The sequence below is a fragment of the Mesoplodon densirostris genome, chromosome 18 (genome assembly GCF_025265405.1).
Source record: "Mesoplodon densirostris isolate mMesDen1 chromosome 18, mMesDen1 primary haplotype, whole genome shotgun sequence".
Classification (NCBI taxonomy): domain Eukaryota; kingdom Metazoa; phylum Chordata; class Mammalia; order Artiodactyla; family Ziphiidae; genus Mesoplodon; species Mesoplodon densirostris.
This window is the reverse complement of record NC_082678.1, coordinates 9,072,801-9,099,177: the sequence shown is the minus strand read 5'-3', so window position 1 is coordinate 9,099,177 and position 26,377 is coordinate 9,072,801. Positions and strand designations below refer to the sequence as shown.

Below are 26,377 nucleotides of genomic sequence, written 5' to 3'. Positions count from 1 at the left end.
CAATTAAACCTTGTCTCCTTTCCCTGTCCCTTATAAAAAGTGACCTTTCCACCAGTGCTTCATTCTTCAGCCTGGTTAGCTAAGCCTGTGATGTTGCAGTGTCTGATAATGGAACGCTGACTTTTTTTGGGGGGGGGCTGCATTGGGTCTTCGTTACTGCGCGCAGGCTTTCTCTAGTTGCGGTGAGCGGGGCTACTCTTCGTTGTGGTGCGCGGGCTTCTCATTGCAGTGGCTTCCCTTGTTGCGGAGCACGGGCTCTAGGCGCGCGGGCTTCAGTAGTTGCGGCACGTGGGCTCAGTAGTTGTGGCTGGCAGGCTCTAGAGCGCAGGCTCAGTAGTTGTGGCGCACGGGGCTTAGTTGCTCCGCGGCATGTGGGATCTTCCCGGACCAGGGCTCGAACCCGTGCCCCCTGCATTGGCAGGCGGATTCTTAACCACTGCGCCATCAGGGAAGTCCGCCTTGTTTCATAATAGGAGGGTTTCAGACAAGGTGGAAGGCCAATACAGAGGGTACCTTGAGCCTGAGCGGCCTTCTAAAGGCACCTTGAGAATCACAACTCTTCGATGCCACCTCCAACTACTCCATGTCACTTCTGTGGATGACAGACCGGGAGCTCTGGCTGCTGCCCCACTGGAGACAGGACATATGGTAGCACAGGGAGGGCTCTCGATGTTGAGGGACCAACAAAGTGGAATCAGGAGCCAGAGAGACCACAACCCAGATCCCGGCTCTACCACTACATAAATTAAGATATTAATGCCCAGCTCCCAGGCTGGCGAGCATAGAGGAGGGAATACGTTTACGTGTTGGAGTCCCCGCAGCCCCTGCCTTCCTGTACCTGGACCTCTGCTGGCCTCTAGTGGCCACTGGATAAATTGCACAGAGAGTTGGCCTGAAAACCGGCATGTGGGAGAAAATTTGCCCCAACTTCTGAATCTTCCTAATACTGGGATTCTCAACCATGACAGACCCATAACTCCCTTTTCACAAAACATATTTTGTGGGTGGTGTCTTTGTTGCTTCCGAGGCTTCAGCATTCATGATGAACTTACTTCAGACTGTGCGTGACCACTGGGTACATATACTTGTCCCTGTGGGATTTGTTGTTGGTTGTTATCTAGACAGAAAGAATGATGAAAAGCTAATTGCCTTCCGAACAAGAGTCTGTTATATAAAAGGGGATTAAGACCCAGTGAAGAAGTCACCAGGAAGTAAAAGTTGCTGCTGAATTACAGAATGTTCACATTTTTAAATTATAAGAGAAATAAAAAACACATTCATTATTTAAATATATATATAGTGTAATGATAGTAATTTTTAAAGATTTTAAGCACTTTATTGAAGTATTGACATATAATAAATGACATTTATAGTGTACAATTTGCTAATTTTTGGTTTATGTAAATTCTCATGAAGCCATCATCACATCAAGATAGTGAACATCTCAATCACCCCCCAAAATTTCCTTGTGCCCCTTTCTACTCCCTAATCCCCCAAAAAAACTACTGACCTGTTTTGTCATTATAGATTAGTTTACACTTTCTAGAGTTTTCTATAAATGGACTCATACAGTATATACTCTTTTTTTGGTCTGGCTTCTTTCACTCAGCATAATTATTTTGAAATTTATCCACGTTGTTGTGTGTACCAGTCATTCATTCCTTTTTATTGATTTGTTTAATCCATTCATAATGACGGTAAATTTAAAAATCAGCATAATGCTTTAACTATAATATAAAAGAGAAACTTGGGGAGAGTAATAAAATAATAGGTAAGTTCTATGAAGATGCTCAGGCATGATTACACTAAAACATATAATGTTGTAGTCACATGCTTTACCTATACATACAGTTATATGAGCCCAGTTCTTTGCCAGAAGTTTTGGTTTGACTCCAAAGGCCAGCAATTGGCCACCCCATGCAAGAGGGTCCGAAACTGGGTGGATGATGTGTGGGGACTGAGATTAAGCAGAGAAAGTGGACACAGGCAATTTTTATCTCAGTGGAAAGATTCATTTCTCGAAGGGCTGACCATCAGGGTGGCATGCTTCTTTTTGAACTATGTGAATGGTGTGTCTGGACTGGACCACCATGGAATTTCTCCAGTCTGTTAATTACTCAGACTTATGGACCTGCTAAGGTCCATATTTGATTTTTCAAAGGCAGGTGTGTATTTCACTCATCTTGCATTTCACAGCACAATCTAGGAGCTTCCATTGCACTTTCCTGAGCAGAGACATAAGTCTCCCTCCTTGCCCCATGCTCCCAGGTCCAGCAGCAGGCAATGGTACTTCTCAGTCCTGCTGGGGGTCCCCCCTTGGGACAAAATATGATTTTATGAGAGAAAGTGTTTGGCAATGCTTTTGGGCTATCAAGGCTTTAGAACCTTCAGTTATATTTACTTTCTTGGATAATCTACCCACTGTGTTTTTATTAAAGAAATCTGTTGCTTGCTGGTAACCCTTGGCTTCCGAGTGGCCAGTCCTTGCAAGGAATTCACTCCAGAAACTTTGAAAAATTTAGTTTACACAACACTAATGCTACAGAGAAGGATCCAAAGTCCATAGTGGGACACATAATATTCAGGTTCTCTAGTCTTTGTTTCTTAACTTCGTTTTTAACTTATCACCCAATATTTCCCCCTGAAGCCAATTAAATACGTTACACTTTCATTCTTATGTTTTGCTTCCTTCTGTTTTCCTTGGGAATGTTTTTCTTCTACTTTTTCTAACTTCTTGAGTTGAATGCTCGGTTTGCTTGTTTTATTTGAATGAAAGCAGTTAAGATTATGAATTTACTTCTAAATAAATTTCAGACACTTAATATATTAATGTCATTTTCATTGTTTTGCAAACCTGTTATTCCAGACTTTAATTTGCCTTTGACCCAATAATTACTCAGAGGGGAAAATGTGTGTGTGTGTGTGTGTGTGTGTGTGTGTGTGTGTGTGTGTGTGTTTCTATTAAAGTTATAAGAAACTGAGGTTTTTAAATTATAGCCAGAGTACGGAGCTTATGTAATTCCTCCTCTGGGGACAAATTATGGTATTATTTGTAGCCTAGTTTATAATCAATTTCGTCACTATTCCTGAAGTATTTGAGAAGGTATATATTCTGTGGGGTAAAGTACAAGCCTAAAAGTAAAGTAAAAAATTCAGTCTTATGAATATATGGTTTGAATATGTCTTAGTAGTGACTGTCTTTTCATGTATTTTTCCTGGAACACAGGTTACCTGTCAGATCTGCAAACTCACCTTTTTTCAGCTCTGGTGTCTTTGTCCCAGTTTAAGGCTCTAATCTTTATCATCCATATCCATCCTTTTTTTGTCCCATTGTTTTCCACACGTCTTTCTGCTCTGCATTTGAAGAACTTCCCAAGTGTGTGACTACAGCCTTGATCGACTCTTCTGCCATGTGGATTCTGCTCTTTCTGCCTTCAATACAGATTTCATTTCTGTCACTGGATTTTAGTTCCTTGTATTCTGCACTTCAGCCAGTGGTATCATTTGGGGGTTTTCTCATATTTTATTGAAAACTCAAAGCAGACACTTCCTTAAATTTTCCTCTGGTTTCTATAGCAATTTATTGCCAGAGCATACTTTTCCAGTATTGCCATTAAAACTGACAAGTGGAGCCCCTAGCTGGGCCTGTGCTTAGTGCACCTGCAGACAAGATAATTAAATTAAACCACAGGATGCCTCTGTTACTCAGGACCTGGCACTCAGCACTGGCACAGCACGACTTAACCCGAAATATCCACTCTCTTGACTAACAATGTTTAGGCCCTGGGGAGATGCTTCTTTACATCTTACCCTATGTTCATGGGGGAAAAATGCAACTGCGTCTAAAGGTTTGATGAAAGCTTAATGACTCCTGCTTGGTACAATTTCAGAGTCCAGAGATGCTTTGAGCAGAAAAGAACTTAGGAAAGAGAAAAGACTAACTTGTCAGAGCTTTCCTCTCAGGTAGCTTGAATGCAATAGATTTGAACACAATGAAATATCATTTTCTAGTAGTGCTGAGTGTACAATTCTTATTTTCATGTTTCTACTCATGGTTCCGGAAGTACAGAGGAATTAGTACAGTATTTGCCTCAGTTGTTAAAAGCTGAGGAAATTTTTGTAATATTGCATAAATCACATTACATATTACTCTTAAATTTTTATATATGTTTAGACTTCAGACATAACATGATACTAATTCTTTACATTAGCAACAAGATGGACATTGAGTGCTAGACTTATGAATTTTAACATTTTCATTTAAAAAGTTTTAAATTAAAAAAAGTTTTAAAATTAATTTATAATTTAAATAAAATTTAAGTTAAATTTTTTTTTTTTTTTTTTTTTGCTGTACGCGGGCCTCTCACTGCTGTGGCCTCTCCCGTTGCGGAGCACAGGCTCCGGACACACAGGCTCCGCGGCCATGGCTCGCGGGCCCAGCCACTCCGCGGCATGTGGGATCTTCCAGGATAGGGGCACGAACCCGTGTCCCCTGCATCGGCAGGCGGACTCTCAACCACTGCGCCACCAGGGAAGCCCTAAGTTAAAATTTAAAATTAAAAGTTACTTAATAAAATTTAATTAAGCTTTCAAAGAGTAAAATAAAGTGTTTGGATTTATATAAATAATTTTGATATAAAAATTTAATATTCATTCATTTTATTTGTATTTTGCCTTTTGAATTATTAGATACCTTTCAATATTTTAAAAAAGCTAATTTTTGGAAAACAGAAAATTAATACATTTTTCACATAAATTTATATTTTTGATGAAAATATATTTAAAATTTTGTACTTTGACTATAATTATGTTTTTAATTCTTAAATATATTGAAAAATCTTGATAATAGTAATATAATTAGTGATTGTATTGAAAGGGAGATAAGAAAAATAAATTTCATGGAATATTTATAATCCTTTAGGAATTATGTATATGTTTATTATTCATCCCAACATTGTCAGCCCATTAATAGAGCATCTAGACATGTGGAATAAAAATTAAATTCATTCATCTTTGACATTTTGCTAACTTTCAGTCATATATAAACCATAGCTTCATACACATTTTAAAATTTTATCCTTTTAAAGGAATGTTTGTCAGAATATGAGGATAGAAAATATTTCAGTTAACAGCTTGTTAGTTTGATTTATAACTTGTAAATATTTATTTAGACCAATGATCTGTGGCTTCCATGTCTTTTTGTCCCAGGTTGCAACATTCAGAATTTATTCTTGGGTCCCAAGTTGGGTCCCAGGTTGGGTCCCAGTTCCTTGAATGGGTAGGAATCCATTCAGGGCTCATGTCTGTCACAGTTGGGGGGTGGGGGTGGAGGGTCCCTCTGGTCCCCCTTTGAGTGCTGCCATCATCGCCTCTAAGACTTTAAGCTGCAGGGAGACCCTCCCCTGGCCCAATTTCCAGCATGTGGTCCTGGGCTATGGAAGCCTCTCCTCCTACCCAGAGCTCTAATTCTACACAGACATGATTGTTTGGGTCATCTGAGGCACCTGCATATTTCTGGCCCCAAACGATACTTCATAAAGTGGTACCCAGAGAATGCCCTCCTCCCAGAGTTCAACCTCCACCAGAGCTCCGGCTTGCTTCACATCCCAAGATGCAATACGCTGCTGTCCCACTGGGGAGGGAAGTCCAAATCCAGAAGTTATGGGGCATCACTGCCCACTTAGAAAGCTCTTCCTACTTCCTTTCTGTCAGGCCTTATCACCCTGTTTCAGAGGGTGGCATGAACATCAGTAACAGAATTTTCTCTTGCTTCCTTTTTGCTATAGTTGGTGGAAATGTCTCCCAGACTTCCTTGGTGACAAATGATACTAAGGTGTAGCCTTCATGGGGAGGTGACAGGTTGTCAGGTCACCATTCCATGGATGGTTAACCCCATCCTTCCTCTCCTGGCAGGTCTCTTTTGGTTGTAAGTGACAGAAACTCAACTCAAACGTGTTTACACAAGAAAGGACATTTATTGAATCATAGGGTAGCAGTAAGGGCAAAAGGGTGTTTAGGTTGCAGAAAGGTGGACCCTGGGGCTGGAATCCTGTTTGGACTCTGATCCCTGTTCAAGGAGGCTTATTCTCTCGGATGGGTTGTATCCACGTGATTCTAAACTGTCCGCCTCTGGTCCCACACCCAAAGTCTTCCTGGGAGAAGCTGAGCTGCTCTGCTTAATTTCAGTTCAAGATACACTGGTTGGGGCACGGGCACACCCTGCCACCTGGAGGGCAGGGCCCTGTGACTGTGGCACTAAAGCCCCATGGGGGAAGGAGTTCCCTTAAAGGTTCCCAGAAGGGAAGGGAGGTGCGCAGACAGAGCAACCAGCCCTCTCTACCCTATCCCACAGTTGTCACCAATCCCTCCAGGCCCATCTACCATTTCTGCCTGAAGTTTGGCCTCAAGACTGAGCCAATTTGCATGTAAGACCAGAGTATTTCCGGGAGAGTGTTGACATCACAGAGCTGGGGTTCCAGAAGGTGGGGATAGCTCAGCACTCCCGTCTTCTTTAGAACATGGAGAGCGGTGAGCTGGGCGGGGCTAAAGGATAGTCCATGAGGAAGAGGAGGCTCCTACCCAAACGACTTGTTCTACAGATTCTCACAGAAAGCTCTAGGCCGGCTGGGACCTGGGGTCAGAGAGAGGGATAGGAGAGCGGTAAGCTCGGGAGGGGAGGTTGGGGGTGCACCTGCCCGAACCACTTTTTCCCCAGGGAACCCCAAGAGGGGCCTTCATGGGCAGAGATGGAGCTCCCTGCTTTCTGAGGTTCAGTGATACCTGTCTCTGTAGGACCCTACTGAGTCAGAGCAGAGTAAGGTTGCATGAGACACACTTATACTAAAAACTTATTTGTTGTTTGTCTGAAATTCTAATGTAACAGGGCATCCTGTAATTTTATTTGCTAAATCTGGCAATTGTAGGGTGGAAGAGAGAGGCAAAAGAATGGTCGCAAGCTCAGGCTGCAGTGGAGTGAGTCTTAGGAGACAGAATAAAACATCCGTGAGGAGACAGGCATCAGGGTAACCATGTTGTCCAAGAAGCTGCCTGATTCATGAAGCTAGTGGATGGAGGAATCCTCAGGAACATACACCTAGTTTAATGGGAAAGATACACACACACACACACACACACACCCCTAGTGATAGAAATAGCCTCATTCTTTGCTTTCATGGCATTGATCATTTTGAAGAACGTAGGCCAGTTATTTTATAGATTTCCCCTCCATTTGGCTTTGTCTGATGTTTCCTCAAGATTAGCTATAGGTTATGCATCTCTGGCCAGAATGCTGCATAAGTGACATGTGTCCTTCTCAGGGTATCACATCTGGAGACACATAATCGCTCTCTGTCCCTCACTGGTGGTGTTAATTTTGATTACCAGGTCAAAATACTGTCTGGTTTCTCCATTGTATTGTTACTGTTTTTCTCATGCAATCAAGGGGAGATACTTTAAGACCATGAACAGACTCAGTTCTTCACCAAGCTTCCCACCCCCTCATATTTAGCATCTATTGATGATTATTTCTTGCTCATACCAGTTTATGATGGTTTCAAGATGGTGATTTTCCAACTTCATGACTACCTCTACATTTATCAATCAGCATTTTCTTATCAAGAAGAGTTCCCCTTTAATCCCCATTATGTATCTATTTATCTATTACTGTTATGAACTCATTGATTCCTATCTCATTCAGTGGGTTATAATCTGTCACTATCATCATTTATTTTGGTGGTCAAATTGTTCCAGATTACCTTGGAAACCATTATGCATTGTTTTCACATATATGATACCAAAAGCATATGCAACAAAAGAAAAAATACATAAATCGGTCTTCATCAAAATTTAAAACTTTTGTGTTTCAAACAACAGCATCAAGAAAGTGAAAGGCGGGACTTCCCTGGTGGCACAGTGGTTAAGAATCTGCCTGCCAACGCAGGGGACACGGGCTTGAGCCCTGGTTCGGGAAGATCCCACATGCCACGGAGAAACTAAGCCTGTATGCCACAACTACTGAGCCTGAGCTCTAGAGCCCGTGAGCCACAACTATTGAGCCCACATGCCACAACTACTGAAGCACACGTGCCTAGAGTCTGTGCTCCACAACAAGAGAAGCCACCACAATGAGAAGCCCACGCACTGCAATGAAGAGTAGTCCCCACTCGCCACAACTAGAGAAAGCCCATGCGCAGCAACAAACACCCAACACAGCCAAAAATAAATAAATAAATAGATTTATTAAAAAAGAAAAGAAAGTGAAAGGCAACCCACAGAATGTGAGGAAATATTTGCAAAGCATTTATCTGATAAGGTTCTAATACCCAGAATATATAAAGAGCACTTACAACTCAATAATGAAAAGATAAACAACCCAACTGAAAAAATGGGCAGAGGTTCTGAAAAGACATTTTCCCAAAATTACACAAATAGCCAATGAGCATGTGAAAAGATGATCAACATTATTAGCCATGAGGCAAATGTAAATCAAAATCACAATGTGATACCACTTCACACCCATTAGGATAGCTTTGATCAAAAAGACAGTTAATAACTCTGTTGGTGAGGATGTGGAGAAATTGGAACCTCCATACATTGCTGATGGGAATGTAAAATGGTACAGCTGCTTTGGAAGTCCAGCAATTCCTCAAAAGTTTAAACTTTAGGTCACCATGGGACCCAGCAATTCCACTCTTTGGTATGTATCCAAAGGAATGGGAACATTTGTCCACACAAAAACGTGTACACAAATGTTCATAGCAGCATTCTTCATAATAGCCAAAAAATAGAAACAACTCAAATGTCCACAAACCGATGAATACATAACCATATTGTGATATATCCATACAATGGCATATTATTCAGCCATGAAAGGGCATGAAATCCTGGTACATGCTACAACATGGATGAAACCTTGAAAACATTATGTTACGTGAAAGAAGTCCAACACAAAAGACCAGATATTGTATGACTTCATTTATATGAAATGTTCAGAATATGCAAATCTATAGAGATAGAAAGTAGATTATTGGTTGCCAGAGGGTGGAGGGAAGTGGAACGGACAGTGACTGCTAACGGACATGGGGTTTCTTTTTGGGTTGATGAAAATATTCTAAAGTTGACTGTGGGAATAGGTGCACAGTTCTGTGAAAAATGATTGAATTGTGTACTTTAAATGAATTAAGGGTATGGTATGTGACTTATATATTGTGAATTTTATCTCAGTAAAGCTGTTACCCAAAAAATGCTGCTCCAGATTTGGCCAGTGGGTACCCCTGTGAGCTGGCTCTCATTTCTATTTGACATGCCCCAGCATCGTTCATTTTAGACTAGGAAAAAACAAAACAAAACAGGAGACCAAAAAAAAAAAAGTATTTATAAAGTAATACATGAGAGGAAAGAGAAACAGCCAGGAGGGGGGCAGTGAGTAAGCGAGGACATTTGGTGGCTCTCTCCAGATTCCCCAGAAGACTCTCTCTCCTGGGAGACCCAAGGACTCGCAGGCCTTCCGCTGCTCACCCTCCACTGCGTCTCCTCCCCTCTGAGGATGACGACCCTGCTACTCATCTCCTTGGTCAGCTGTCTCGTTGCTGTGAATCAAGCCAGCCTCATCAACCGATGTGACTTGGCCAAGGTGCTGCACCAGGAGGATTTGGATGGCTTTGAGGGCTACTCCCTGAGTGACTGTGAGTGCCGTTTCCTCACACCCCCACACCCCCTTTCTCCTCCTCTCCTGGTCATGCCCTCCGTGGCCATCTTTCTTTTTCTCTCATTTGTTTTTCAAAGTCAAGTTCAAAAAGCAGCCCTCTCCGAGAAGCCTTTCCCAACATTCGATATTTGTTCAACGATTCTTAACTGAGCACTTATTATGTCCCAGGAACTATTTTAGGCTCTGGGGATACAGATATCAACACAGCCCCTTCTCTCATAGTGTTCACATTCTAGGGGAAGAGACGGCAAGAAAGAAACACACAAATATATGAAGTGCTTCCTGGTGGTGATAAATGCTATGCAGAAGAATAAAGCAATGGGTAGTAATGGGTGACACTGTTCTAGAGGGGGAAGTCAAGGAAGGCCTCTCTGAGGAGGTGACATTGAGCAGTGCTGAATGGAATAAAGGACCTAGCCCCCCAAACATCTGGTGGAAGAGCATTCCAGGTGGAGGGAACAGCAAGTGCAAAGGTTTTGTCCTACTCCATGGTAGAGATAGCTCCCTCTGCCCAGAATTGTAAGGCACGTCTGCCTTATAACACTCTCTCCTTTCATCTTGCTTTGTGGGTTTTTTAGGTACATATCTTCATTCTTATTCTATAAGCACCTTGAAGGCAGCATCTGCATTTGAGCCAGCTAAATGTCCCTCACTGGGTTTTGCACAGTTTCTGGCACACAGTAGGTGATCATTAAGTGCAGAAATCATGCATGGGCAGATGGACAGATGAGTGGTTGTACTGATGGGCGGATGGACTGAAGAATGAGAGGAGAAGCTAATGGGTGTTTCTGGCCCACTAGCTCCATCTAGCCTCTTAGGCTTTGTTCCTTTCTTCTTTTTTTAAAATTAATTAATTAATTAATTAATTATTGGCTGCGTTGGGTCTTTGTTGCTGTGCGTGGGCTTTCTCTAGTTGCGGCGAGTGGGGGCTACTCTTTGTTGAGGTGTGCAGGCTTTTCATTGCGGTGGCTTCTCATGTTGTGGAGCACGGGCCCTAGAGCACGTGAGCTTCAGTAGTTGTGGCTCGTTGGCTCTAGCGCACAGGCTCAGTAGTTGTGGCGTACGGGCTTAGTTGTCTTAACCACTGCGCCACCAGGGAAGCCTGTTCCTTTCTTCTGATTCCTTGTCTCCCTTTCTCCTCTGTCTTCCTTGTCCCTCAGTTTGGCCCCCCTCTAAAAACCCTCTTCTCCCTGTTCTAAGGGCTGTGCCTGGCTTTCGTGGAAAGTCACTTCAACATAACAAAGGTAAATGAAAATACAGATGGCAGCTTTGACTATGGCATCTTCCAGATCAACAGCCACTACTGGTGCAATGATTACAAGAGTCACACGGAAAACATTTGCCAAGTGGACTGTCAAGGTCTGGCCAGGGTCCCAGGGTGGGAGAGGTGAGAGAGTTGACCAGGCTCTACTCACGGGACTTCCCTTCCCACACACAGCCTGGAAACAACCCCAGAGGATTGGTTCAAGGAATCAGGGAATCTCTTTACTGAGCAGAGGGTTGACTCGTGTCCCTAAATGCCCATAGGAGGTTCTGCAGTGTACTAGCAGGATCCAGAAAAGCTCTGCACAGGCAGTAGCCGTAGAGAAGTGCAGCAGCCAACATATATTGAGAGCGTATTATATACTCAGTACTTTATGTACATAGCTCATTTCATCCAACTTGCCATGCAGTAGAAACTAGTATGATCCCCACTTTATTGGTGAGCAAACTGAGGCTCATAGAACCAGTGCTGAAGGCCTAACTGGTGGCCCTGAAGGCTCAGCTCTCACCACCAAGTAGAGCTGCCTTTGGCTAATGGTCTGACCGAAGGCCAAGTGCAAACTCCCACCTCAGGGCTAATCCAGGAGGCCCCACAGGTCCGTGATTCTGTCCCCCATCTCCTCCTTTGTACTCTGATTAATGGCCCTGGGCTCTTCACTTGAAGAGCCTCCCTCCTTAGGCAGGACTTTACCTTCGTCTCTGTGCTGCCTCTTTTGGCATTTCCTTTCCCTAGAATCCTCCACACTTGGGGTGAACTACCATCCATTAGGAAGTATGGCAGTAAACAGGCTCAAAGCTCAGCCCTCCTGCCCCTCCTGCCCCCACCCCCCAACCATCCCCAACCTCCAGCGGCCATTGTACGGATGTCCAAATGGGCCTCTGAGGGGGAAGGCTTGCCTCGTCCGGAAGTTCTCAGCCACTGGGTGGCACATGCCTGGCAGGGAGAGCCAGGCTTCGGGACTGTCCCCTGTGCTCTGACGGGTATTCTCTTTCTCCCTTTCAGAACTGCTGAGCCCCAATCTTCTTTCAATCATCAACTGTGCGAAAAAGATTGTGTCCGGAACAGAGGGGATGAAGAACTGGTGAGGAGGACATGGTGGGACGAAGTTAGTGGGCAGAACCTTAAGAAAGATGTAGGGGCTTCCCTGGTGGCGCAGTGGTTGAGAGTCTGCCTGCCGATGCAGGGGACACGGGTTCGTGCCCTGGTCTGGGAAGATCCCACATGCCGCGGAGCGGCTAGGCCCGTGAGCCATGGCTGCTGAGCCTGTGCATCCGGAGCCTGTGCTCCGCAACGGGAGAGGCCACAACAGTGAGAGGCCCGTGTACCGCAAAAAAAAAAAAAAAGAAAGAAAGATGTAGTGACAGAGAAAGGGACAGTAGGCCAGGACCTGACCTTCTCTACAGCCTAGAAAAATGTGGGGTGTGGCAGGGCTTGGAACTCCGACTTAGAAGACCTGGGATCTGGCTCTTCCTCTGACACCGTAATAAACAAAGCTCTTTTGGTTGCAGGAACAGAACAACTTGAGCTAGCTGGGGGAGATTTATTCTGAGAGGACAAGGTGTCTTGCTGAGCCCACACGAGGGGTGCAGCTGGGCCTCAGGAAGAGGGTGGAAGCAGGACTGGAAACTTTCCTTTTCAGGTTTCTGCTTCTCTTTGTGCATTGGCTTCACTACTCCCTCGGCAAACCAGCTTTCTCTGCTCTACAGTCCACCAGACAGACTATGTCTGCCCTGAATCTATGGGCTAATGTCCTAAGCAACCATAGAGACTAGCTAGGCTCAGTCCCAGTCCAAGTGCCTGGCAGGGATGATCTGATGGGTTCAGCTTGGACCCTGTGTCCCAGCTCCATTCATTCAGCTACAGGCATGGAAGAAATTAAGCAACATAAACATGGCTGCCACGGGCCCTCTCTCCATAACTGGCAGCAACATTTTCTATAAAAAGTGTTGCTGGGCTTCCCTGGTGGCTCAGTGGTTAAGAATCCACCTGCTAATGCAGGGGACACGGGTTCGAACCCTGGTCTGGGAAGATCCCACACGCCGTGGAGCAACAAAGCCCATGTGCCACAACTACTGAGCCCACGCGCCTGGAGCCCGTGCTCCGCAACAAGAGAAGCCACTGCAATAAGAAGCCCGTGCACCGCAACAAAGAGTAGTCCCCGCTAGCCACAACTAGAGAAAGCCCGCACACAGCAACAAAGACCCAACGCAGCCAAAAATAAATAAAATTGATTCTTAAAAAAAAAAAAAGAACCAATCTTCTTTCTCTCCACAGGGTAAAATGGAGGTTGCACTGTGCAGGCCGGCCACTCTCCTACTGGATGACAGGATGTCACCTGGCATGAGAAAGGGAGCAGGCCTGTGGTGGAGTCATTCCAGAACTCCTCTCCTCACTTGGGAATTCTTCATTTCTTCTTCCTCTTGCCTCCACCTCATGTTATTTTCTTCCTTTCCCATTTACAAATAAAACTGACCAGAGCCCCAGAATAAATGGTTTTCTAGGGCTTCCTCCTTGTTCCTATCCAGGCCCAGGTCCCTGGTTCCTGACTGTCATTTGCAAACCAAGAAGACCATGATGAAGAAGTTTCTATATTTTTGGAATTATTAAAGCATTCCTTGTGCAAAGAATGTGTTAATTTAGTCATGATTAATCCCAAGTATATTTGAGTACCTAATAGAGTATGAGTGTGCTAAGTACTAGAAAAAGGATGATAAATCTGTAAATATTGTTCATGAGGTGTTCATAATCTATCTGGAGAAGATTATGGATCTTCTCCATACACAGATAATGGATACAATGAATAAATGGATACATACAATGAATGCAATGGATAATGATATGGATAATAAATCTATAGTTATTGGTTTGAAACAATATTAAGATCCAAGTAATTCCTCCAAAGTCAACAATTTTTGAAGTAAAAGAGCTCAGAAGTAGGTAATGGGTGGGGCTAAGGGTCTGATATATTGAGGTGGAGAAAGTCGTGGTGGGGATGGAGAAATGTGCTCGGTGATTTGGGGTACTTTAGGAAAATGGGCTATAAACCAGCTTTTTAAGAATTTCATACTAGACTGTTGATGGCTTTAATGAGTTATACCTTGATTTGCATATTTAAGACTCATGAAAACACTCAAGTCGAAGGATTGCATCTTTGGTGGTCATTTCTCACACAGAGTTGGGAAATCTAAAATTTTAAAGTTCAGTGGATAGTTAGCGCTAACTGCTTAGTACTCTAGTCTTCTCTGGGAGTTTGAAGATGAAGCCAGCTGCTATAAAGATGTCCGCACCATTCGATCCTGGAAACTCACACTTTGGACTCTACGCTAAAAATACACTTGAATAGAAACGCTAAACTCCAAAACTTCTGGGCGCGGGGGTTGCAGAAAGGGAGCTAGAGGCAGAGACAAGCCCGGAGTGGGAGGGGCGAGGGAGAGGTCCAAGCACCGCCCCCGTTCCACTCCCACCGAGCTGGCTCCGCCCCTCAGGCTCCCTTTTTAAAAAAGCGCGGGCGCGCGTGCGCAGGCGCAGTCCGCTTGAGTCCCGAACCGCGCACGCGCGGTGACGGTAGGATGGTGGAGTTGGTACCTTTTGCGGTTCCCATCGGGGGTGACAAAACCTTGCTGGTGTGGGAGCTGAGCTCTGGACCCACGGCCGAGGCCTTGCAGGTAAGCCGAGCCGGGGCGGAGGGAGGGGTGGAGGAAGCCGCTCCGCTCCCCAGTAACTGGGCGCCCCGGGGCACTGCTTCAGCACCTCATCTGCCTGTGGTATCCGCTGAGAGGAATCTTAGTTCTAGAGCCGACCTGAGCAGTCAGCTCGCCCCACAGATTTTTTTTTTTTTTTTTCGGTACGCGGGCCTCTCACCGCTGTGGCCTCTCCCGCTGCGGAGCACAGGCTCCGGACGCGCAGGCCCAGCGGCCACGGCCCACGGGCCCAGCCGCTCCGTGGCATGTGGGATCTTCCCGGAGCGGGGCACGAACCCGCGTCCCCTGCAACGGCAGGCGGACTCCCAACCACTGTGCCACCTGGGAAGCCCGCCCCCACAGATTTTTGAGAAATAGTTCCCAACAGACGGCATTGCCTCCTAATGCTTTTCGAAGCTTAGGATTTCAGAGGGAACCTTGTTCACGAAATGAGAAGTGTTTGGAGTTGCAGGCTCACCACAGTTGCCTGTGGCAAAGGGCTGGGGGAATATAAGGGAATGGGCGGTTTGGTTTCCTGGGCGTGAAATTTCCTGCACTTACTTAGCATGGGACCACCCTACAGCATTCTCTGTTCACAGTCTTCTCCCAGTTTGGCCTTCTGTATTCGGTCCGAGTCTTCCCAAACGCAGCAGTGGCCGGTCCTGGGTTCTATGCCATCATCAAGTTTTATTCAGCAAGGGATGCCCACAGGGCCCAGAAGGCATGCGACCAGAAGCAGCTTTTTCAGACATCTCCAGTGAAGGTGGGTCCAAATGTGGAATTCCTTGCTCTACTGGGATGAAGTGCTGAATTTAAAACTAATAGGCCATCGGGAATTCCCTGGCGGTCCAGTGGTTAGGACTCTGCACTTTCACTGCTGAGGGCCTGGGTTCAATCCCTGGTCTGGGAACTAAGATCCCAGGGGGAAAAAAAAAAAGGCCAGCGTTTGTACAGCACTGTGGTGTACAGAATGCTCTCAGATGCACTGCTCCACGGATCCCTCAGTTCCCCAGTTCTTTCTTTCTTTTTTTTAGATGAAGAAACTCGAACTCAGGATGTTTAAGTGACTTACTTAAGGTTCATGACAGTAAATGTGGAAACTAGAGGCCAAACCCAAACTTAACTGATGTTAAACCCCATGTCATTTTATGCTGCCCCTTAATTTAAGAAATCTTCACAAGAGTCTTCCTTATATTTACTTTTATGTGGATTTTAAATGTGTGAGGTTGACAGATTTTTTTTAATTAATTAATTTATTTATTAATTAATTTTTGGCTGCGTTGGGTCTTCTTGCTGCGCGCCGGATTTCTCTAGTTGCGGCGAGCGGGGGTTGCTCTTCGTTGCGGTGCGTGGGCTTCTCATCGCGATGGCTTTTCTTGTTGCGGAACACGGGTTCTAGGCACGCGGGCTTCAGTAGTTGTGGCTCACGGGCTCTAGAGCACAGGCTCAGTAGTTGTGGCACACGGGCTTAGTTGCTCTGCGGCATGTGGGATCTTCCAGGACCAGGGATCAAACCCGTGTCCCCTGCATTGGCAGGCGGACTCTTAACCACTGTGCCACCAGGGAAGTCCCAAGCTTGCCAAACTTTTGTCAGATGTAACATAAAGGAGGCTTCATCATCATCATCACTCTCAAACTGCCTATTCAGAACTCCCTTCAGATTCCAGAAAATCGTTAAAATATTCTTTAATGCATTGTAGAAACCTTATTCCATATTAACATGCCATCCAATTTTACCTCCCCAGAATTAGCATTTCATTATGTGCCTCCATTGAGCCACCATTCCTTTTTCAAGGACCTTTTCAATTCCTCTGAATAAGTGAGTGAGGCTTAGAGTTCCCAGACCTTTCACTTTATAATTGTGTGTCTTCTCTGATTGGCTTCTTGCTCTGGCTACTTCCTACTGACCTTGCTGCCTCTTCTCACCCATATTTCTTTACTCACTGATTTCACCTTTATTGAATCTGAGAACTCTCCTCAGATGTGACTCCAGGTACACTACCTCCCACTTCTGTACCCTGTTTAACACCCTCTTCAATCCTGGCTGTACTCCCTGGGGTTGAAATGATTTTGTGTCAGACATTCTTTAATTTGCGGACCCTGTGACCATTTCACATAACCAGTCAGATATTACAGATGGTCCTGGAAAGATTATGAAACGGTTACTTGGTATCAGTTGTGAGTAATGAGTTCTTTTCTTATATTGGACAATAAGACCATTCCATAAGTTTAGGTTCTGAGATTTTCACAGCATAAAGCCCATCACTGATAGAGTAATGAAGAAAATGTTCTACAAGTCACTATAGAGTTGAGAGGAAAGGGCATTCGTATTAGATTTCTTTATTTCATGCAGAGCCTTAGTTTACTACCCACACCCCCGAAATTGTAACCTACTTTAATTATGCGTTCTTTTAAATTTTTAATTATTTATTTATTTGGTTGCACCGGGACTTAGTTGCAGCAGGCGGGCTCCTTAGTTGTGGCTCAAGGGCTCCCCAGTTGCGGCATGTGGGCTCCCCAGTTGCAGCAGTCAGGCTCCTTTAGTTGTGGCTCGCAGGCTCCTTAACTGTGGCGTGCGAACTCTTAGTTGCAGCATGCATGTGAGACCTAGTTCCCTGACCAGGGATCGAACCCAGGCCCCCTGCATTGGGAGCACAGAGTCTTAACCACTGCATCAGCAGGGAATTTCCAATTATGTGTTCTTTTATTCATTGGCAGGTATACATACTTCTTATCTTTTTTCCCCTGTATTTTTTATAAATACAGAAAAGAGAATAACATCTTAAAATAAAATGAAGGAAAGGCCAAATGTATCTGAGTTTTTCTCAGTAGCACGAAGGGAAATGTTTGCCAGCAAGAAATGTGGCAAGGTTATCCCAGATGTCACCTGTCTCTACTACCCAGTCTCTGAAGCTTCCTTATTGTCCAGGACAGCTCCATTATGACTCACCGTACAGGGCCTAGCCTCCCATGCGACACTCAACATTTAAAAATGAGTCTTCATTTCTCCTTCCCAGCAGGCAGCTTCAGTTGGAGAAAGTAATTTCATTTTCTTATGTACTCCTTCATTCACTCAGTCAACAGACCATCTCTCCTCTATTATATGCCAAGATCTATGCTGGTTTCTGGTAACAAGGAAATAATAATATATGGTTCCTTCAAGCACTTAAGGAGCTCATAAACTAGTGACAGAGGAAGATGCACAAACAAATCAATAAAGAATTAACAATGCTTTGACCTTATTTGTATTATTTGAATTTTTATGACTATATTTATATACTACACCCTGTTCAAAGTGGAAATAGACATTTAAGAAAGAGCTAGTGATGGAAAAAATCCACAGTAATATGTAAGTTATTTAGAGAGTTAAGACTGGAAATATTTGCACTCTCAAAGAAGCTTGTTAATGCAGATAAACCTTGAATTCTTTTTTTTTTTTTTTAAGAAGATGTTGGCGGGGCTTCCCTGGTGGCGCAATGGTTGAGAGTCCGCTTGCCAATGCAGGGGACACGGGTTCGTGTCCCGGTCTGGGAAGATCCCACATGCCGCGGAGCAGCTGGGCCCGTGAGCCATGGCCACTGAGCCTGCATGTCCGGAGCCTGTGCTCCACAACGGGAGAGGCCACAGTAGTGAGAGGCCTGCGTACTGCAAAAAAAAAAAAAAAAAAAAAAGAAGATGTTGGGGGTAGGAGTTTATTAATTTATTTTTATTTTTGCTGTGTTGGGTCTTCATTTCTGTGCGAGGGCTTCCTCTAGTTGTGGCAAGCGGGGGCCACTCTTCATCGCGGTGCACGGGCCTCTTACTATCGCGGCCTCTCTTGTTGCGGAGCACAGGCTCCAGACGCGCAGGCTCAGTAGTTGTGGCTCATGGACCTAGTTGCTCCGCGGCATGTGGGATCTTCCCAGACCAGGGCTCGAACCAATGTCCCCTGCATTAGCAGGCGGATTCTGAACCACTGCGCCACCAGGGAAGCCCAAACCTCTAATTCTTTTGGTTGCTTTATTTACATTTATAGAGGTATACGTATTCCCTCTTCTAACAGGGGTTAGTAACTTGGGGAGGGGGTGCTACAGATTAAGGTCCTGATTCAGTGGCAGGTCCATCTTATCTCCTCTTCAGGTCATATTCTCAAGCAGGGGCTACAGGATGAGATGAGTAAAACAGTTCACTTCCTTTGCTTACCCCCAGCCCCATAATAGGCTTCTGCTGCGCTTCCTTGGTTGCTTTCATCATCACTTTCACCACCAGAGGTCAGGGAACCTTCCGGTTAATCAGGGGTCCTGGAAATGATGCAGAAAAGTACTGACTTAAAAGTAATAAATAACATTTATTTAGGGCTGACTGTGAACTCGTTGCTTAAAATGTCCTCCTTAATCTTCACAACCACTCTATGAAATTGGTATTGATAAATCTCAGGTATGTCCAAAATAAGTCTCTATGTAGGGTTGTGATATTTTTAGGTCTTTTATGTCTTTAGGTTCGTCTCGGCACCAGACATAAGGCGGTTCAACATAATACGCTGGCCCTAAACAGCTCCAGATGCCAGGAATTGGCAAATTACTACTTTGGTTTCAATGGGTGGTCAAAAAGGATCATCAAGGTAAACTCTGTAGATTTTCTTTGACTAACCAGACTTCTTTCAATGTTGAACTCCTAGCCTTTAGAGAGGAGAATAGAACAAGGCTATGGGGAGGAGATGTGAGAGGCTTCCACATGGAAGTATCTGAGCATTGGCCTGCCACCTAGAATTAGTGATAATCTCAATGACTTGGATGGCGGTGTCCGTAATTTTCTCCAGTGTTTGTATGGTATATAATAAAAAATAGTTGTCCATATCTAGTCATTCATTTGCAAGTCTCACTTGATTTTGAAGCTATTGCATACCTAAACTATTACCTGGGATTGCTGGAGTTTAGTTTTTATTTCTAACAACAGGATATTTTTGAAGTCTAGCCTTTAATTCAAAATCCTAACAGCTTCAGGATCTTTCTAACCTTGAAGAAAGGGAAAATGAAGATATTGTGACACCAATTCAGAAGCAAAGCCTGAAGTTCTTCTGTGCTTTAGAGGTGGTGTTGCCCTCCCACGAGTGCAGGAGTCCCGGAGTCGGCATGGCTGAGGAACCTTTGGTTAAGATGGAGGAAGGTCTGTTTTCCAGTATGTGTGTGTGTGGGGAGGTAAGGGAGTGGGATTTCTCTTTTTTCCTTTCTTTCTGAAACTCAACTTTTCAGATACATCATCACCTTTTCTAAGCCACTAAAGCCTTGGGCAGAATTTTTCTGCCTGACAATATAGGTTTTTATCTTAGGCAATACCTGACAGCACCTTAAACTTTAGAATTTTAGAACTGACCGCCTGCCAAGAAGCTTAGGAGGAGGGAAAATTAGTTAGTTGGTTTTTTTTTTTTTTTGGTTAATAATTTGTTTTGTGCTAAAATAGTCCTTCAAATACACATGTCTTCTGGCCTTCAGTTATCCCAACAAAATCATTGTCTAAAGATTGAAATAAACTCTTGTGTAAATGTTCAGTCCTTTGCCTCCTATAGAAGGGCCTGAGCGGAAAAAGTAAATGTAAATCCCTAGGAAGGGGATTCCAACTGGTACTGAGTTTTTTCCTAGAATCCATGGCACTTGGGCTTAGGGTTTTAAGTCAGAGGCAGGGCTGTTAGCGAATGGAGTGGAGGAGGTTCCACCATCCACCTGAGTGGGTGACGGTTCAGGAGAGGCCAGGTCATCTGCACTACCGCCAAATCTATCTCACTGTATGAATCCAGCCCTTTACACACAGGAGAGCAGGGTCTGTAGCAGTGTAGCCTCAGCTTGTCCACTTGAAATCTGTGAGTAATATGAGATTTGTGCCACGTTCTTGGTTTGCATTTCCCATCGAGTATTTTAGGAACTTCCAGAATAGATCTGAGCAGTAAAAATGTGCCATGCCAGGGTATACCTACAACAGAGACATTCACCCGTACCCCAGTGTTGTGCCTGCCCTTAATCACTAAGATAATGATCTAAGAATCACAGATGCATTTTTAGTTTTAAACACAACCTAGAAATCAGTTATTCAGACAGGCATTTTAAATTCATCTGTTTTGGTTGGATTTAGGGTCATTGTCATTCCTTATGAAAAGGAAGGTAACCCAGAAGCTTGCTATTCAGAAGGCTATGACAGATGCATTCCAGAAACTGCTGATTGTGGTTTTAGGTAAGACCTTTTTGATTGTCCTTGAAGTACTTCAGTTTCAGTGAACAAATAAACTTATTTGAAAAGTTAATTGGATGAAAATAATGGTTATGTAAAACATTACATATTCTTTCATTCACCAGATGCTTTCACAGCAGCAGTCTTCAACTTGTTCTTTGTGGCATTTATGAGAAAAACGACAGCAAATATTATTGTCCCCAGTGTTTAGATGTGGAATGACTTGCCTCAGTTCATACAGAAAGTGTTTGATCCAGTTCTTCCTCAATTGCTTGCTTATCATACAGAATAGTGTAGTGATTATAAGCCTTGGACACCTGTGTTTGAGTCCTAACTTTGTCTCTTAGATTTTTTTGTTGTTGTTGTTGCAATTTTAGGTTTTTCTAGCCAGAGACATTTGAAGGTATTTAATATCGCTAAGCTGCAATTTCTTTATCTGCAAATAGGGTTAGTAATTCAGATTACCACCTAATGGTGGATACTGTAAGAGTAAATGCGATGATGAATGTAAAAAACTTAAAACTATGCCTGAAAGCAGGCATAAGCAGACAAAATATATTGACTATTATTATTATCATTGTTATTTTCTTGTTGAAGAGTTTATTAGATTATGTTTTTGGAATTAATTTAATTTCAGTTTTCATTTCTGATATATTGGGTGAATATGATTCTTATATAATAATCGGCTACGTTTTTGTGAGCCTTGTAAGTGGTCATGCTATTGAATAGCGTTGATTGTGTTCCCTATCGAGTTATACAGCGGTGAGAATGTCACAGGCTGTGCCCAAAGGAAACTTTATGATTAGTAGATTCCCGGAACAGAATTGCTCCCCTGCTTCACAGCCCTGCAGGCTTAGAGACTGAGAAATCCTAGCTAAGTTGTCAGAGACTTTATTTGCTTGTAAGCGTTGACCCTGGATTGGTCTTGGTCTTCCCACCTGGGCAGTCCTTCCAGTGAAGTTTGACTTCCCTGGTCATCAGGCAGAATCTCCATCAGCTGTCAACTCTGGGTAACAACCTTTAAGAACCAAACTAAATGTCTGGGTTGTTTGTCCCTAATATGCCAAGGTATTCCTTATATGTACTCCAAACTCCTTAGACCAAAAAGCCTGGTGGCTCTAGCTTGCCTTGAGGAAAGCTGTATTGTCCAAGAGGTACATGGGCCAGTTTCTGCCAGTAGAGTGTTCAAATGCTCTCCCTCTCTGTCTCTGTCTCCAAAGCTTTGTTCATCCTATCTGGTAGAATTTTGGTCCCAAGGAGTAGGCACTTGCCTTGCTTCTAATATGAAGTATCTATTATAGTCCAGTGGTATCTATCCAGGTTTGAACTCATTTTGACCCCCACCTAACACCTTCCTATTTCATTGTATTGTGATTGAACATTTTTGTTTCCACGGCTTTTAATTGCTATGTCATTATTCCTTAATTCTTATTTCTAAGATCATAAAGGTTTTTGAACCAAAGTTGATACTTCTTATATATTTTTTTCACAAATAATTATGATAAAAACTGTCAGATGAGGGAACTCCTAGGAAAATGCTCTTATTTTCTGCTTTTAGAAATCAAAAGAATGTCTAATTATTGGGTGCTACCATTGTATACAGGAAGTTTTAGAACAAGAAAACTTCTGAATTGATCCTTGTTAACTTTATTTCAGAAAGTGGTAAAATAGCTGTGGCATATAGACCCTGTGAAGAGGTCACAGATGCTAGAATCGAAGAGGAACTACAGGATTTAATTCAAGTATGTGGAGATAAAAACTCAAGGGGGTACACAGCCAGTGTAGCCATAATTCAAAACAACCAGCAGGATTTGGAAGACTTTGGCATGTCTACTCAGCTCTGTCTTCCTTAGGAAAATGTGAAACTCTGAAACTGCTTTTGAGGCAGGGAATTTCTAGGACTTTTCCCAGTCCCGAGCCTTGTCTCTGGCCCCTTATTTGAAGTTTGGAGAGCAGGATTGAGGGCCATCAGTGTACGTCTGCAGTTGTGGACACAGGAGAAGACACAGGCCTTTTAGAACTCCCCTCAAATAGAATTGCAGGGATTTGGGAACAGAGTAACTATGGCCTTAAGTGTGATTATGCTACAGTGTTTTAAAACTATTCATGCCTTTCAAGTAAGGTATATTACCCAGATCTCAGCATGTCATATATATCTTGTGTTAAATATTTTGCCAAAGAACCTTTCTGTAAACCAATTATATGGATGCCTCGAATTAGGGATTAAGTTGTCAACGTAATTTCTAAAAGAAAACATTAATGTACTGCATATAGGATTTTTATTAAAAAGGAGCAAAAAATGTGTTTCATGTCATTGAGAGCTTATTTTGGGGCTAGATTTCTGATTATTTAACTCACCCCAATGTTGCAAAGTTTGTTTTGAAGGGAAGAAAGTAGAGAAAGAAAAGGTGGTTATGTTCTGAAAAATGTAAAAATTTTGGAAGTTTTTCCTGTACAAAATAATTATTTTAATTCAATTTAAATCAGTCAAGGAAACTTCAAACATATCCATGTTTGGGCTTTAAGAAGTCTAGCTTCCTGTGAAATGTGAGAGGAAAGGATTCCATGTTGATACTAAAGATTTCGGAAACCTGATTATAACAACAGATCCATTCCTAAATGAGGCCAATCTTGGAATCAGTTCCATTTAGAAACCATTATGTGCTAGGCCCTGGAAATAAGATGAAGCTCCTTCTCTCTTGGAGTTTAGGTGTTAAAGGTGTACCAGACAATTAAAAAGGACTAAAATTAAACAGATTATGAAAAGGACTGTGAAAAAAGTAAACTGGGTGCTAGTTACAGTATTTCAAGAAAATTACTTAACATGCTGACTTTAACATTCTAAGTGTCTTCTCCATGTCTGCACACAGGGTAGACCTCTGAAAAGTGACACTGTAGTTTTTTCTAGATTAATGGCTCTATTGAGGCAAGGTGGGATGGGGGAAGTTTTCCCATGCTAATGTAAAGGGCCATTCACTTGGTTTTAGACTCTTTCCCAGAATGAATTGCTCACCTGCCCCCAACCCCTCCTACAGAAGTTCTGGAGTCATCACTGATTCCGTGGTAACCCCTAGTAACAGAGTGGTGAATGAATAATGAGACGTGAATACTGAGAGTTTGGAGGAAATGGCAACATTTTAGAATAATTGTAAGGTGTGTTCCCCTCCCGCCACCCTGACTGGTGCTCATTTTGCAGGTCAGCTACTTTTCTTGTCAGCCGTGTGGCCAAAGGGAGGAAGAATGTCTCTCAGACTTCAGCTTCCAGGAGGAAGAGTTCAGATTGCCAGAACTGGACTAGCACTTTTGAATTTCCCAGAATGCCACGTCCTGTGGTTTCCTCGGGAAGCTCTGCATCCTTCCCAACCCCCCTCCACCCCTGGGCTGCTGGAGTTTGGGGCCACTCGGGTCTGCAGCCCAAATCCCGCCTCATTGTTTGGGGCCAGGGAGGGCGGGGCGGGGTTGGGAAGAGGGCCCGGCAGGAGGTAATTGTCGCCTTTGCAAGGGTAAAGATGGCTTGCGCCCTGGGGACTCTGGGAAAAAGGCCCACTCTGGTGGCCCGCATTGGATCTCCGCACAAGCCTAATAAAGGTGGCGTAACTAAAGATGTCATTAATAACGGGTGGGCCGTTAGGCGGGGGAGGGGCGCGCGGTTGCTAACGGTGAGCCCTCGCGTTGCGGCGCTGGCATAACGGTTCAGTTCGGCTCTGAAGGAGGATGTGGCTCCGGCTCCTCACTGGCCTGGGTCGCTGCGCGTGGGAGCCGCCGCATGTTATGTCCTGGCTGTGCCTCTGTGTCGCTGCTGCGCCCCACGGCTCCTCCTCACGTGGCAACGACTGTGGCTTCTAGTCCAGGCAGTTCAGCCTCCGGAGTGGGCCCTGGGCCCTGTCCAGGTGTCCCCCAACCCCCCGCGGCTGACTGAGGCTTGGTCTTCATACGCCTCAGACCCCCCTCCCAAATTGCCCCATGCCCTTACACCCCTGGCAGAAGCCGGGGGCTTTAATCACTTGACGTCCTCGTCTCCAGTCCAGATGTTGGCCCCGCCTCATCAGGAGGTGACTGAGACTGAGGCTCCATACCCGGACACGGATTCCGTTGGAGAGCTGCCTATAGGGCCAGATCAGTTTGCTGTTCCACATCAGGATCTGAATAACAAGCAAACCCAGCATGAAAAGATCTCAGAGGCGGTTCCAGTGCTAGACTGGGATCAGAATCAGCCTTTGGTTCTGCCTTCTCGACACAAAAGTAAGACTAAACACATAGGTCTAGATCAGGCTGAAGGTCACCAATCATTTGAAATAATTGTTCCACCTCTAGGTAGTAAGAGCTCAAAACCAATGAAGTTTATTGTTTCACCCCCAAACCTGAAGAAAGATCTAGTTCAGCATCAACGGCTTGCCAAAGTTGTTGGAACTACAGGCCAATTTGAAAAAAACACTCAGGGTCTAGAACAATAGTTGCAGGGTGATTATTTAGATCCCAGTATTGATGCCTTTTATCCTGAGGAGAGCCTACCTAGGAATTTTTGGGGGAGCCCAGATGAACCTCCAGAGCCCCCCGAGGAAGCTGAAATTTCTCCATCCCAGCAGGAGGCCCAAACTCGTCATCCAGAGCTCACTGAGGAGGCTGAATCTTTACCCCAGCAGGAGGTCCCTGCTCAGCATCCACAGATCCCTGAGAAGGTTGAATCTTTTTCACCCCAGGCAGAGGCCCAGGCTCAGCATCCAGAGCCCACTGAAGTGGTAGAACCACCTCCACTTCCGCAGGAGGCTCCATCTCAGCCTTCAGAGGCCCCTGAGGAACTAGAAACTTCAAGTCCTCAGGACGCCCTCGCCCGGCCTTTGGAGACACTTAAGGAGGTTGTAGTTTGACCATGTGTTCATCATGGGGTAAATGAAGCTCAGCAGTCACACTTGTACAATGTCACTGTTAAATCTCTGGCTCTGGCACTTCCCATAAATCCACAGGTCACTAAAGAGGTTGAACCTTCTCCAGTCCAGCAGAAGACCCCACCTCAGCCTCCAGAGCTCCTTAAGGAAGTTGTAGCTCAGTCTCCATTGTATCCCGAGGCGACAGTTCCAGCGCAGAGCAGGATCATGCTGAGCATCCAACATCCCCCAGGATCAAGAGCAGTGGTTCTCAACCAGGGTGATTTTGCACACAGGTGACATTTGGTAGTGTCTGGCGACAGTTTTGCTTGTCAGAACGGTATATGCTACTGGCATCTAGTGGACAGAGACCAGAGATGCTACTAAACATCCAACAGTGTACAGGGGAGCCTCCCACAGCAAAGAATTATCCAGCCCAAACTGTCAATAGTGCTGCCTAGCTAGAGAAATAAAGATCACTTAACACAAGTATTTAATGAGCATTTAGTATTTTGTATCTAATGCACCACATATATAATCATGAAAGTATAAATCATAATATCTCCCACAGTGAGATTTCTTTAGTGTATGGAGGGAGTAGTGATGTTACGTTTCATCATATATAAATTAGAATTATTGCCAATGGATAAATGTTCTGAAA

General features: G+C 44.2%; 3 protein-coding genes and 1 pseudogene across 8 annotated transcripts; all 4 read left to right on the top strand.

Moving 5' to 3' along the window:
* Positions 1 to 1,012: 1,012 nt before the first annotated feature.
* LOC132478881 (NADH dehydrogenase [ubiquinone] 1 beta subcomplex subunit 1-like) lies at positions 1,013 to 1,215 on the top strand. The gene is given in 2 exon segments (XM_060082329.1): positions 1,013 to 1,151; positions 1,154 to 1,215. Coding segments are annotated over 2 exon segments (174 nt in total). The 5' UTR covers positions 1,013 to 1,039.
* An 8,329-nt stretch (positions 1,216 to 9,544) lies between these two features.
* On the top strand, positions 9,545 to 13,314 carry LYZL6 (lysozyme like 6). Its single transcript, XM_060081417.1, has 4 exons — positions 9,545 to 9,683; positions 10,907 to 11,065; positions 11,973 to 12,051; positions 13,245 to 13,314. The coding sequence occupies exons 1-4, from the start codon at positions 9,545 to 9,547 to the stop codon at positions 13,312 to 13,314; spliced, it is 447 nt and encodes a 148-aa protein (XP_059937400.1).
* A 1,193-nt stretch (positions 13,315 to 14,507) lies between these two features.
* Positions 14,508 to 24,434, top strand: RDM1 (RAD52 motif containing 1). Of its 6 annotated transcripts, none has more exons than XM_060081532.1 (7): positions 14,508 to 14,635; positions 15,234 to 15,413; positions 19,128 to 19,250; positions 19,627 to 19,807; positions 20,756 to 20,854; positions 22,508 to 22,593; positions 24,048 to 24,434. In XM_060081532.1, exons 1-7 carry the CDS (start codon positions 14,540 to 14,542, stop codon positions 24,147 to 24,149), a joined length of 867 nt encoding a protein of 288 aa, XP_059937515.1. In that variant the 5' UTR covers positions 14,508 to 14,539; the 3' UTR covers positions 24,150 to 24,434. The 6 variants fall into 6 exon arrangements, with proteins under 6 accessions (XP_059937515.1, XP_059937516.1, XP_059937517.1 ...); XM_060081533.1 differs by having other exon boundaries at positions 19,627 to 19,795; positions 24,048 to 24,432; XM_060081534.1 differs by lacking the exons at positions 22,508 to 22,593; positions 24,048 to 24,434 and adding an exon at positions 20,977 to 21,205.
* Positions 24,435 to 24,561: 127 nt separating this feature from the next.
* Positions 24,562 to 25,528, top strand: LOC132478387 (leucine-rich repeat-containing protein 37B-like; annotated as a pseudogene).
* Positions 25,529 to 26,377: the final 849 nt, after the last annotated feature.